The 12927-nt window shown below is 32.0% G+C and overlaps 1 protein-coding gene across 2 annotated transcripts; it reads right to left on the bottom strand.

Moving 5' to 3' along the window:
• Positions 1–293: 293 nt before the first annotated feature.
• Positions 294–12419, bottom strand: LOC107618406 (uncharacterized). Of its 2 annotated transcripts, XM_088498112.1 has the most exons (5): positions 12096–12419; positions 11922–11975; positions 981–1119; positions 793–875; positions 294–682 (listed from the first exon to the last, which is right to left on the bottom strand). In XM_088498112.1, exons 1-4 carry the CDS (start codon positions 12279–12281, stop codon positions 826–828), a joined length of 429 nt encoding a protein of 142 aa, XP_088354238.1. In that variant the 5' UTR covers positions 12282–12419; the 3' UTR covers positions 294–682; positions 793–825. The 2 variants fall into 2 exon arrangements, with proteins under 2 accessions (XP_088354238.1, XP_088354237.1); XM_088498111.1 differs by having other exon boundaries at positions 294–875.
• Positions 12420–12927: the final 508 nt, after the last annotated feature.

Below are 12927 nucleotides of genomic sequence, written 5' to 3'. Positions count from 1 at the left end.
ATTTTGAAAAATGAAATTATTCAATATATTCAATATATTTTAGAGAAACCTCTCATATCTAATATTAATATTATAGTTTTAAAAAAAATAACCATACTAATTTAATTGTTAATACAAGAGAAGAAAAAAAAAGTCAAATACTTAGTATTCATTTACAACAACTATTCATACCATATAGTAAAAAATTACATAGATTAAGTAACAAGTTCACATACTATATATATTTTAAATTTTAGAACATAAAAAATCTAGGTTCCAAAATGTAATACATATCCAAAAGTAACACCAGAAAGTTTCAAACCACCTAAATAATTACTTTCCATTAATAAGAAAACAAAATATGTCCAACACAGTTCAACATATAGTTAAAAATATGTGTCACACAGAGTAATACATAGGATGCCTTTTTTTATAAGCTCTAAGATCTTTGAATCAACAACTCTATCTAGCGGTTAAGTAGGGAGTACAGCTTCAAGGTAATCTTGTCCCCTTTCTTTAAATTGTATACTTTACAACACTCTTTCCATTCAACCCCAAACTTCCATTCTCAATCTCTTCCTCCACTTTTCAGTAGGTGGAAAAAGAATATATTCTTGCCTACACTAGAAGGTGGACCAGTGATCTTCCAAATCGAACTATCTCCAGAGAATTTAATATATGCAGCAAATTTTCAGGACAGATACTACAATGAATGATTTATAGTTAGGATAAAGAGAGTATTTTTCTATATAATGAATAACAGATACAGAACCAATATTTAATAAGTTTGGAAGGAAAAAAAAAAGAAATAACTCTTTTAAGATCAACTTGTCAGTCTAGATTGACTCAAATCCGAATTTGTAATTGTCTTCTAATAATAAGCATCTGGAGTGTATCTGATTCAGGATATTTAAACTTGTTAGTCACCACATTAAAAGATATCTATATGTACCACGATATTAAAATGCAAAACATAAAAAAAAAGTTGCATTTAGTATTACCCGTTGTCAGACGATTCTGTTGTTTCATTACTTTCTTCGATGACCTCCGTTGATGAATTCGTTGCACGAGACAAATATATGGGATTATGAGGATCATCCCCTTCCAGTGTGTCATCTTCATCATCATTTTCATCACCGTCTGATGAGAACTCATCATCAGATGATTCAGACCCAGACAACACTATCACATCAGGTGATGAAGGCTCACCATTCTTATTATATTTTATATGGAACACTCTATATATGTTATTAAGTGTTTCTTGATCCATATGGTCAGTCACATAAGAGTTACGATCGGGGTGAATCTGAATCTGTTGGTTCATGTGATTTCATAGTGAAATAAAAAAGATTCCGAAACCGACATATCTGAATTGCACAGTTGCTCCTCTATTGACAAAATAGAAAACTCTAATTTGTTTAAAGGAGCTGAGTTATAAGCAGCTGATCATTGTTTCTTTTTAGTTGTAGCACCAAGCAATAATCCATTTGAATTGTTTGTTATATTGTTTAATTTTATTTTTGTATTTTTTTAATAAAAACTATTTTATATTTCATCTCTTGCATTTCATAGACATAAAGTTGTTTGTGTTGAATTTAATAGCTTCATTGAGAAAGGAATGGGTGTTGTGACACCAAGATGGCATCACGATCTTGTGTTATCTTCCCTTAAAAATGTCTTCTGCACACGTAATGATGTTCTGCCATATTTTCTTCACTGAAAATGTGGAAATCCTTATCAACGTATGGGGTTTCTATATAATTTATTTCATGAGTGGTGATGTGATTGACAGGAATTGATTGATAGTTTTTTGGTCATTTATTTGCATTTTGATTAAACTTTTGGTTAGTCAACTCAAATGCATTTCATTTTTTTATTAGTTATGAATCCAATTTTTTTTTTCATATTAAAAAAATCCCTTAACTTCACATAAAGTGAATTGCTGGTTGCATGTGGCTTATGTGAATCATTATTAAAGTATCGGGTTTGTACCTAATCTATTGTCTGAGAGGTGATGTGATTGAAAGAAATTGATTGATAGTTTCTTGGTCATTTATTTATATTTTCATTTGATGAAATCTTTGGTTATTCACTCAATTGCATTTCATTTTTTATATTTCAGCTGTTGCATAGACATAAAGTTATTTGTCCTGCATTTAATAGCTTCATTGAGAAAAGAATGGGCTTTGTGACACTAAGATGGCATCACGGTACTGTTTGTGTAACTAGCAAATCCCCTCCTTCAAAGAGAAATCCATGGAGCTGATTATCTTCCCTTGAAAATGTCTTCTGCACACCTAATCATGTTCTGCTATATATTCTTCATTGAAAATGTGAGAATCCTTATTAAGGTATGGAGTTTCTATCTAATCTATTTTATGAGTGATGATGTGATTGACAGGAATTGATTGATAGGTTTTTGGTCATTTCTTTGCATTTTGATGAAACCTTTGGTTAATCAACTCAATTGCATTTCATTTTTTAATTGGTTATGCAAAAACTATTGTATATTTCACCTCTTGCATAGAACTACAGCTGTTTGGCCTAAATTTAAGAGCTTCATTGAGAAAGGAACGGGCTTGTGCCACTAAAATGGCATCACGGTACTGTTTGTCTAACTAGCAAATTCCTTCTTCCTAAGAGAAATCCATCCAGCAGGTTATCTTCCCTTGAAAATGTCCTCTGGACACATAATTATGTTGTGCCATATATTCTTCATTGTAAATGTGGGATCATTATCAAGGTATGGGGTTTCTATCTAATCTATTTCATGAGTGTTGATGTGATTGACAGGATTTTATTGATGTGTGCCTATAATTTTTTTTCACATTCATTTGCTGTTTGGAACCTATATTTACCTTATACATTTACCAACTCTCATTTCCATGAGTAGAATCAGTATTTGGGGTAGTTGATGACCGCCTTCTCTATGGTCTAATGATATATAGGTGTACTGTATTAGACATTGTGTGATATCTTCTTTTTTGGTCCCTATTCCTTAAATTCTTCAAACTTTGACTATTTTTTTTTTGTTTTTTATTAGATTTTCATCGTGTGATTAGTTATCCCTATGCCATTGAATGGAGATGCATAAGGATTTGGGTTTTCTTTTCCCTCCATTTCCATGTTTAATTTGTATTAAAAAAGGTGAGTCTTGTGCCCTGAATTTTTTCTATAAAAGGATGGTTGGTGAACCACATTCAATGCACATGCATTCTGTTGTCTTCTATTTTTTTCTAGACTATGTTTATTCCACATTTTCTGTGTTTATATCTTCATCTATTTGATATGATTTCTAAGATGCATCCTCCTAGAGAGACTTGGAGGGTGAAAGTTAGGGTTCTAAGGTTTTGGGTTGTGCCCTCTTTTGGTAACCATGAGGTTCCTAACTCAATGGAGATGATTCTCCTTGATGAGCATGTTAGTCCCTATTAGCTACTGTTTTAAATATGGTGTTAGTTGTTCTTTTTAAATTTTCAACTTAAAATTATGTTTTTCACTAATCTGATTTTGTTTTTTTTGTCGCATTTCCAGTGTGAAAAAATTCAAGCTACAGTTAAGAAACAACTTCTTAATAGGTTTAGGGATCATATAGTTGAAGGTCAAGTTTATAGAATGGCATACTTTACTGTTGTGTCAAATCATGGTAGTTATAGAGCAACTTCTCATAAATTCAAATTGGTTTTCCTTCATCGAACCACTGTTGTAGCTGTTGATGAAGATGTTATCCTAAAGACTTGTTTCAACTTGTTTCCTTTTTCTGACCTGCTGAACATGACCTAAGATTATGATTTTTTGATTGATATGTATATCATTGTGTTATTCTTTTATTCAAGTGTTTTTAACAAATTATTTTAATATTTAATAGGTTGTGTTTATTTGGAATAGATACCATTGGTCTTTTAACTGCAGTGGGAGAAGAGAAAGAATATGCAAAAAAGGGGAAAATCGTGAAAACGATTGTGTTGGAATTAATTTCAAAAGAGTATGTTGATTCAATCATTTATGGTGGTTTCTTTTTGTCTTTGAATTATCTTTTTTTCTTATTTTCTATGTCATTCTTTTTCATCTTTTGAGTTTCAGTCTTACAATGCGTTGTGCATTGTTTGGGGACTATGCTAATCAAGTAAATCATTTCCTAGCCTCTGGCTATGTGGAGCTGTTTTTGTCATTCAACTTGCAAAAGTCAAGTTCTTTAGGGGTACATTGTTTAATTTCTGTACATTTTCTTATTGCTACTCTAAGTGTTGTCTCCCATGAACTTTGCTAGACTCTTTCGGTATTGCTGTGTAGGTCAAGTAGGTCTCCAAAATGTGATGTATGCCAATCAAATGTTATTTAATCCTGATCTTTCTGAGGTTGTTGAATGGTTAGAATGGTTTATTTCGCTATTTTTGTTTCTATTCTTGGGATACAGCCAATCTAGAGTAATAAGTACATGTATTTGCATCATTTTTTTTGTTAGTATGATTGAGTAAGGTGTCAAAGGTACCCAGCCACTGTTTATGGCAAATGAGGGTAAAGTTGTTTTTTTGGAAGATGATTTCATGCGCTTAACTAGAAGATGCACTATTGAAGAGCTCCAAGATAACAATGAGGTTGGAATTTATTGAGTGAGTTGTGTTTATTTTATACACCAATGAATAGAAAAAAAAATAATTTTTAGATTTGTTCTTTTATGCATATTGTTGATAAATTTTAAAATGTCCCTTGCCTAGGAGGGTTCTTTTATCATTTTCGGTACAATCAGAGGTATTGTTGAAGATGGAAGTTAGTGGTATTCTGCTTGTGTATGTGGAAAGGGTATCTATCCTCAAAATGGTGCATACTACTATGATTTCTGTGTGAAACATATAACTAATGTCACTCCGAGGTAAAAAAATTGTTCAAAATGTTTTTTCATTTTGTGTTGTGGATCTTTTATAAGAATAATGTTTCATGTTATTATTCATTTTGAAACATTGTTTTTTTTTCGATTATGCAGATTTAAAATTAAAATAACACTTGAAGATCATAGTGGGGAGGGCATTTTCGTTTTCTTTAATCGTGAAGCATCTTATTTGTTTAAGAAATCATGCGCTGATCTGTTTACTGAGGTTCAAAAAGATGCAAGTGTATGTTCTTAATTTTCTTTTGTGTGTTGTTCACTTTATGTGGTTCATTTTTTTATAGCTATATTCTTTATTTTGGTTGATATGTGTTACTCAATTTGGGTATTTCTTATCTATTACCTTGAAAATAGCTTATATGTGGGGATACTTATCCTCCCATATTCCAAGGGCTCATTGGAAAAAAGTTGCTGCTGAAGGTTGATACCAAAGGAGTCAGACTTGATAAATTTTTTGGCACTTTCCGAGTTAGGAGAGTATGTGATGATCCCACCATTATTGCTATGTTTGAACTTCCTGATTATGATGCTAATGATGAGTCTACTCCAAAAAAGGTTACATATACATATAAGTATTTTTAGATTGTGTAAATTCATGTTTTTTTTGGTATTGTGCTGTGGTCAACTTTTCTTATGTTCTTTTTTATTTTTAAACTCTTATGATATATAAATAGGAGCCTGAACTAAAAAAACCTGTGTCATGTGAAAAAGGAGATACTGATATTAAGAAGGAGTCATCAAGCACTTCTATCAAAAGTGACAATGTTGTTGCTGAGTCTTTTGGGATTTTATCTAAATCCCCAGTTTTTATAGATTTTCTGGCTGAAAAATAGCCTAATCTGGAGGGATTGAGGTTGCTGCTTTAATTAATGATGAAAATAGAAATGTTGAGAAAACAATCAAGAATGATACCCTTAGTGATGACTTTTCTTCTGAACTGGATATATTGCTTAGCTCACCAGTGAAAGAAACTCAGGTGCAATTATATAATACTTTTTTTCCTTTCTTATGTGTGCCGTTTCTAAATGGATTTTTCATTGATTGAGTCATTTTCATACCTTCTGTTAATTCCTGTGTCATAGGAGGTGTTCTCCCAAGTTCTAAAAGCATGTTCCCACTATGGAGAAAAAGTTATTCATGAAGATCATGTTGTCACTTCCAAGGGCAAGAGGAATTTGAATCCTCAATTTGATGAGGAGGCTAATGATGCAAATGGGCGTGGGTCCAAGATTGCCAAGGTTGATAGAGTTTGATTTAAGTTGTGGAGTTGAGCTGCTGTGTCTAGGTGTAGGTATGTTATATAATATATCTATAAATATTTAAAAAGGCTTATGATTCCAAGTGGATCTAAACTAGCGTGAAGACCCGTGCAAATGCACGGAATTAAAATTTTGTTAACATTTTGAAAAATGAAATTATTCAATATAATCAGTATATTTTAGAGAAAACTCTCATATCTAATATTAATATTATAATTTAAAAAAATAACCATACTAATTTAATATGGTTATTTTTTTTAAAAGGTATGATTATTTTTTTAGTATACAATTAAATTAGTATGGTTATTTTTTTTAAATATTAATATTAGATATGAGAGTTTTCTCTAAAATATACTGATTATATTGAATAATTTCATTTTTCAAAATGTTAACAAAACTTTAATCCCGCGCATTTACACGGGTCTTCACGCTAGTTTAGATCCACTTGAAATCATAAGCCTTTCTAAACACTTATAGATATATTATATAACATACCTACACCTAGACACAGCAGCTCAACTCCACAACTTAAATCAAATTCCATCAACCTTGGTAATCTTGGACCCACGCCCATTTGCATCATTAGCTGCCTCATCAAATTGAGGATTCAAATTCCTCTTGCCCTTGGAAGTGACAACATGATCTTCATGAATAACCTTTTCTCTATAGTGGGAACATGCTTTTAGAACTTGGAAGAACACCTCCTATGACATAGGAATTAACAAAAGGTATGAAAATGACTCGATGAAAAATCCATTTAGAAACGGCACACATAAGAAAGGAAAAAAAGTATTATATAATCGCACCTGAGTTTCTTTCACGGGTGAGCTAAGCAATATATCCCGTTCAGAAAAAAAGTCATCACTAAGGGTATCATTCTTGGTTGTTTTTTCAACATTTCCATTTTCATCATTAATTAAAGCAGCAACCTCAATCCCTCCAGAAACATTAGGCTATTTTTCAACCAGGAAATCTATAAGAACTGGGGATTTAGATAAAATCGCAGAAGACTCGGCAACAACATTGTCACTTTTAATAGAAGTGCTTGGTGACTCTTTCTTAATATCAGTATCTCCTTTTTCACATGACACGGGTTTTTTTAGTTCAGGCTCCTATTCATATAACATAAGAGTTAAAAAATAAAAAAGAACATAAGAAAAGTTGACCACAGCACAATACCAAAAAAAATGAATTTACACAATCTAAAAATACTTATATGTATATGTAACCTTTTTTGGAGTAGACTCATCATCAGCATCATAATCAGGAAGTTCAAACATAGCAATAATGGTGGGATCATCACATGCTCTCCTAAGTCAGAAAGTGCCAAAAAATTTATCAAGTCCGACACCTTTGGTATCAACTTTCAGCAGCAACTTTTTCCCAATGAGCCCTTGGAATATGGGAGGATAAGTATCCCCACATATAAGCTATTTTCAAGGTAATAGATAAGAAATACCCAGATTGAGTAACACATATCAACCAAAATAAAGAATATAGTTATAAAAAAATGAACCACAAAGTGAACAACACACAAAAGAAAACTAAGAACATACACTTGCATCTTTTTGAACCTCAGTAAACAGGTCAGCGCATGATTTCTTAAACAAATAAGATGCTCACGATCAAACAGAACGAAAATACCCTCCCCACTATGATCTTCAAGTGTTATTTTAATTTTAAATCTGCATAATCGAAAAAAAAACAATGTTTCAAAATGAATAATAACATGAAATATTATTCTTATAAAAGATCCGCAAAACAAAAATGAAAAAACATTTTGAACAAATTTTTGTTTTTACTTCGGAGTGACATTAGTTATATGTTTCACACAGAAATCACAGTAGTATGCACCATTTTGAGGATAGATACCCTTTCCACACACACAAGCAGAATACCACCAATTTTCATCTTCAACAATACCTCTGATTGTATCAAAAATGATAAAAGAACCCTCCTAGGCAAGGGACATTTTAAAAATTTATTAACAATATGCATAAAAGAATAGATCTGAAAATTGTTTTTTTTTTTTCGTTCATTGGTGTATAAAATAAACACAACTAACTCAATAAATGCCAACCTCATTGTTATCTTGGAGCTCTTCAATAGTGCATCTTCTAGTTAAGCGCATGAAATCATATTTCAAGAAAATAATTTTACCCTCATTTGCAATAAATAGTGGCTGGGTACCTTTGACATCTTGCTCAATCATACTAACAAAAAAAATGATGCAAATACATGTACTTATTACTCTAGATTGGTTGTATCCTAAGAATAGAAACAAAAACAGCGAAATAAACCATGCTAACCTCTGTCTGAATTCAACAACTTCAAAAAGATCAGGATTAAATAACATTTGATTGACATACATCACATTTTGGAGACCTACTTGACCTACACAGCAATACCGAAAGAGTCTAGCAAAGTTTATGGGAGACAACACTCAGAGTAGCAATAAGAAAATGTACAGAAATTAAACAATGTACCCCTAATTAAAGAACTTGACTTTCGCAAGTTGAATGACTAAAACAAGCTGCTCCACATAGCCAGAGGCTAAAAAATGATTTACTTGATTAACATAGTCCCTAAACAATGCACAACGCATTGTAGGACTGAAACTCAAAAGATGAAAAAGAATGAAACAGAAAATAAAAAAAATGATAATTCAAAGATAAAAAGAAACCACCATAAATGACTGAATCAACATACTCTTTTAAAATTAATTCCAGCACAATTATTTTCACGATTTTCCCCTCTTTTACATATTATTTCTCTTCTCCCACCGAAGTTAAAAGACCAATGGTATCTATTCCAAATAAACACAACTTCTTAAATATTTAAATAATTTGTTTAAAAACTTGAATAAAAGAATAGCACAATGATGCACATACCAATCAAAAAATTATAATCTTGGGTCATGTTCAGCAGGTCAGAAAAAGGAAACATGTTAAAACAAGTCTTTGGGATAACATCTTCATCAACAGCTACAACAGTGGTTCGATGAAGAAAAATCAATTTAAATTCATGAGAAGTTGCTCTATAACTACCATGATTTGACACAATAGTAAAGTATGCCATTCTATAAACTTGACCTTCAACTATATGATCCCTAAACCTATTAAGAAGTTATTTCTTAACTGTAGCTTGAATTTTTTCACACTGGAAATGCAACAAAAAAACAAAATCAGATTAGTGAAAAACATAATTTTAAGTTGAAAACTTAAAAAGAACAACTAACACCATATTTAAAACAGTAGCTAATAGGGACTAACATGTTCATCAAGGAGAATCATCTCCATTGAGTTGGGAACCTCATGGTTACCAAAAGAGGGCACAACCCAAAGCCTTAGAACCCTAACTTTCAACCTCTAAGCCTCTCTAGGAGGATGCATCTTATAAATCATATCAAATAGATGAAGATATAAACACAGAAAATGTGGAATAAACACAGCCTAGGAGAAAATAGAAGACAACCTGTGCATTGAATGTGGTTCACCAACCACCCTTTTATAGAAAAAATTCAGGGCACAAGACTCACCTTTTTGAATTCAAATTGAACATGAAAATGGAGGAAAAAGAAAACCCGAGTGCATATGCATCTCCATTCAATGGCATAGGGAGAACTAATCACACGATGAAAATCTGATAAAAAAATAAAAAAACAAAAAAACCAGTCAAAGTTTGAAGAATTCAAGGAATAGGTACCAAAAAAGAAGATATCACACAATGCCTAATATAGTGCTCCTACATATCATTAGACCATAGGGAAGGCAGTCATCAACTGCCTCAAATACTGATTCTACTCATGACAATGAGAGTTAGTAAATGTATTAGGTAAACATATGTTCCAAACTGCAAATGAATGTGAAAAAAATTATAGGCACACATCAATAAAATCCTATCAATCACATCAACACTCATGAAATAGATTAGATAGAAACCTCATACCTTGATGATGATTCCCACATTTACAATGAAGAATATATGGCACAACATGATTATGTGTCCAGAGGACATTTTCAAAGGAAGATAACCTGCTGGATGGATTTCTCTTAGGAAGAAGGAATTTGCTAGTTAGACAAACAGTACCGTGATGCCATTTTAGTGGCACAAGCCCGTTCCTTTCTCAATGAAGCTCTTAAATTTTGGCCAAACAGCTGTAGTTCTATGCAAGAGGTGAAATATACAATAGTTTTTGCATAACTAATTAAAAAATGAAATGCAATTGAGTTGATTAACCAAAGGTTTTATCAAAATACAAAGAAATGACCAAGAACCTATCAATCAATTCATGTCAATCACATCACCACTCATGAAATAGATTAGATAGAAACTCCATACTTTGATAAGGATTCCCACATTTTCAATGAAGAATATATGGCAGAACATGATTAGGTGTGCAGAAGACTTTTTCAAGGGAAGATAACCAGCTCCATGGATTTCTCTTTGAAGGAGGGGATTTGCTAGTTACACAAACAGTACCGTGATGCCATCTTAGTGTCACAAAGCCCATTCTTTTCTCAATGAAGCTATTAAATGCAGGGCAAACAACTTTATGTCTATGAAACAGCTAAAATATAAAAAAATGAAATGCAATTGAGTAAATAACCGAAGATTTCATCAAATGAAAATATAAATAAATGATCAAGAAACTATCAATCAATTTCTTTCAATCACAGCACCACTCATACAATAGATTAGGTGCAAATTCCATACTTTGATAATGAATCACATAAGCCACATGCAACCAGCAATTCACTTTATGTGAAGTTAAGGGATTTCTTGAATATGAACAAAAAAAAATTGGATTCATAACCAATAAAAAAATGAAATGCAATTGAGTTGACTAACCAAAGGTTTCATCAAAATGCAAATAAATGACCAAGAAACTATCAATCAATTCCTGTCAATCACATCACCACTCATGAAATAAATTAGATAGAAACCCCATACGTTGATAAGAATTTCCACATTTTCAGTGAAAAATATATGGCAGATCATCATTATGTGTGCAGAAGACACTTTCAAGGGAAGATAACACAGGACCGTGATGCCATCTTGGTGTCACAACACCCATTCCTTTCTCAATTAAGCTATTAAATTCAGCGCAAACAATTTTGTGTCTATGAAATGCAAGAGATAAAATATAAAATAATTTTTATTAAAAAAATACAAAAATAAAATTAAACAACATAACAAACAATTCAAATGGATTATTGAATGAGAATGGAAACGAGAATGCAAAACTCGAATAGGAGAGGATGGATCTATAAACTCACTTGGCTGAAAAAATTCTACCAATCACATCACCACTGAAAAAGTAGATTAGGTAGAAACCTCATACCTAGACAATGATTCACAAAACCAAACCCATGATCCATAAATATAAGAAAACATAAGTAGAAATTTCATCTTTGTAATCATTATAAAATCCAAAAAATTGATAAAATAGACAAACCACATGCAACAAAAAATTCAACAGCTAGCAAAAGGAAAAATGATAATCAAATTAACACCAAATTGCAAACAACAAAATGAAGAAGATGAATCCAATTCGTAGACCATATTCAAATTAACAGCAACTTCCAAAGAATATAAAAAAGAATATGAACCCAGAAACTTACGAAATCAGATAGACAATTCGCAAATTAGCAGATTCACAAACCCTAGATAGTAAAACCTAGATTAACAGCGTAAGAGATACGAAATTTGATCACAAGGATATACACAATGAAGGAAAAAAAAATGATGAAGAGGAAAACAAGTTTGGAACTAAAGAGACCAGAAGAGTATACCTGATTAATTGATTGCAGATCTTCAATTTGAGATTCTATGGAAAAATTCCTAACCTGCGATGAACGACGGAGAAGCAAAGTTCTAAAAAACAGAGGCTGTAGACGTTTGGTAGGGCAGAGGAAAGAAAATTAGGAGATGAAGACAAAAGGGCTAGGGTTCGATTTGATGATTACCTGATCAACCAAATCCACGACAAAGGCAGCTTGCGTGAAGGAATCACCAGAAAAGACAGCTGACGGCGAGAGCAGACAGGAGCACATGGAGGAGAACGTCCACCTTAGATGTGTGCAAGCCTGAAACGCGAAGAGCTCTCCACATTGGAGATGAAACCCCGCGTATGCTATTGTTAATGATTTCATCTTTACTCGCTTGAAATTTTTTGTGACACCAATGGCATTTCATTTCATTTGTGTTGAATATTAATCATTGAATCACACAAGAATAGTCATTTCCCAGCATGAAACTTAAATAAATTGAGTAATTGACAAACTCCTTTTTTTTTTAATCCGGAATTGACAAACTCTTATCCCCTTTCGGTTGGTCATCGGGCAAGCCCTTTCTTGGTCATCCGGGTATAGCATATTTAGAATTTTTGGCTTAAAGGTTAAATGAAAGCCCAAGTATATGAGTTCACATAAAACCTTTTAAAAGACAAGCCCATGATATGGAAGTGGTTCTCAATTATTTTTTTTTTAATTTCAAACGATGATAGAGTAAAATTCAACAATAATTCCTACCAAAAAAAAAAAGAAATTCAACAATAATAAAAAAATTAAGTATTGTATCACCTGAATAAAAAAATTAAACAATTTGACTTGGTCCAGCATACTCTTCTACTTAACAAGTATTAGGAATTTGAATTTTATCCCATGCAATGCATCAATTTGTTAATAAATTTTAAGTAAAATTATTTGATATTATTTATAGATACATTAAAGAATTAAGCATAAATAAGTGCTAAAATGTGATAATATTTTCTAATTTTTCACTTATAAAATTAAAATT

This window comes from Arachis ipaensis, chromosome B9 (genome assembly GCF_059453495.1).
Source record: "Arachis ipaensis isolate K30076 ecotype BB chromosome B9, ASM5945349v1, whole genome shotgun sequence".
Classification (NCBI taxonomy): Eukaryota; Viridiplantae; Streptophyta; class Magnoliopsida; order Fabales; family Fabaceae; genus Arachis; species Arachis ipaensis.
This window is presented reverse-complemented; position numbering and strand designations above follow the sequence as displayed.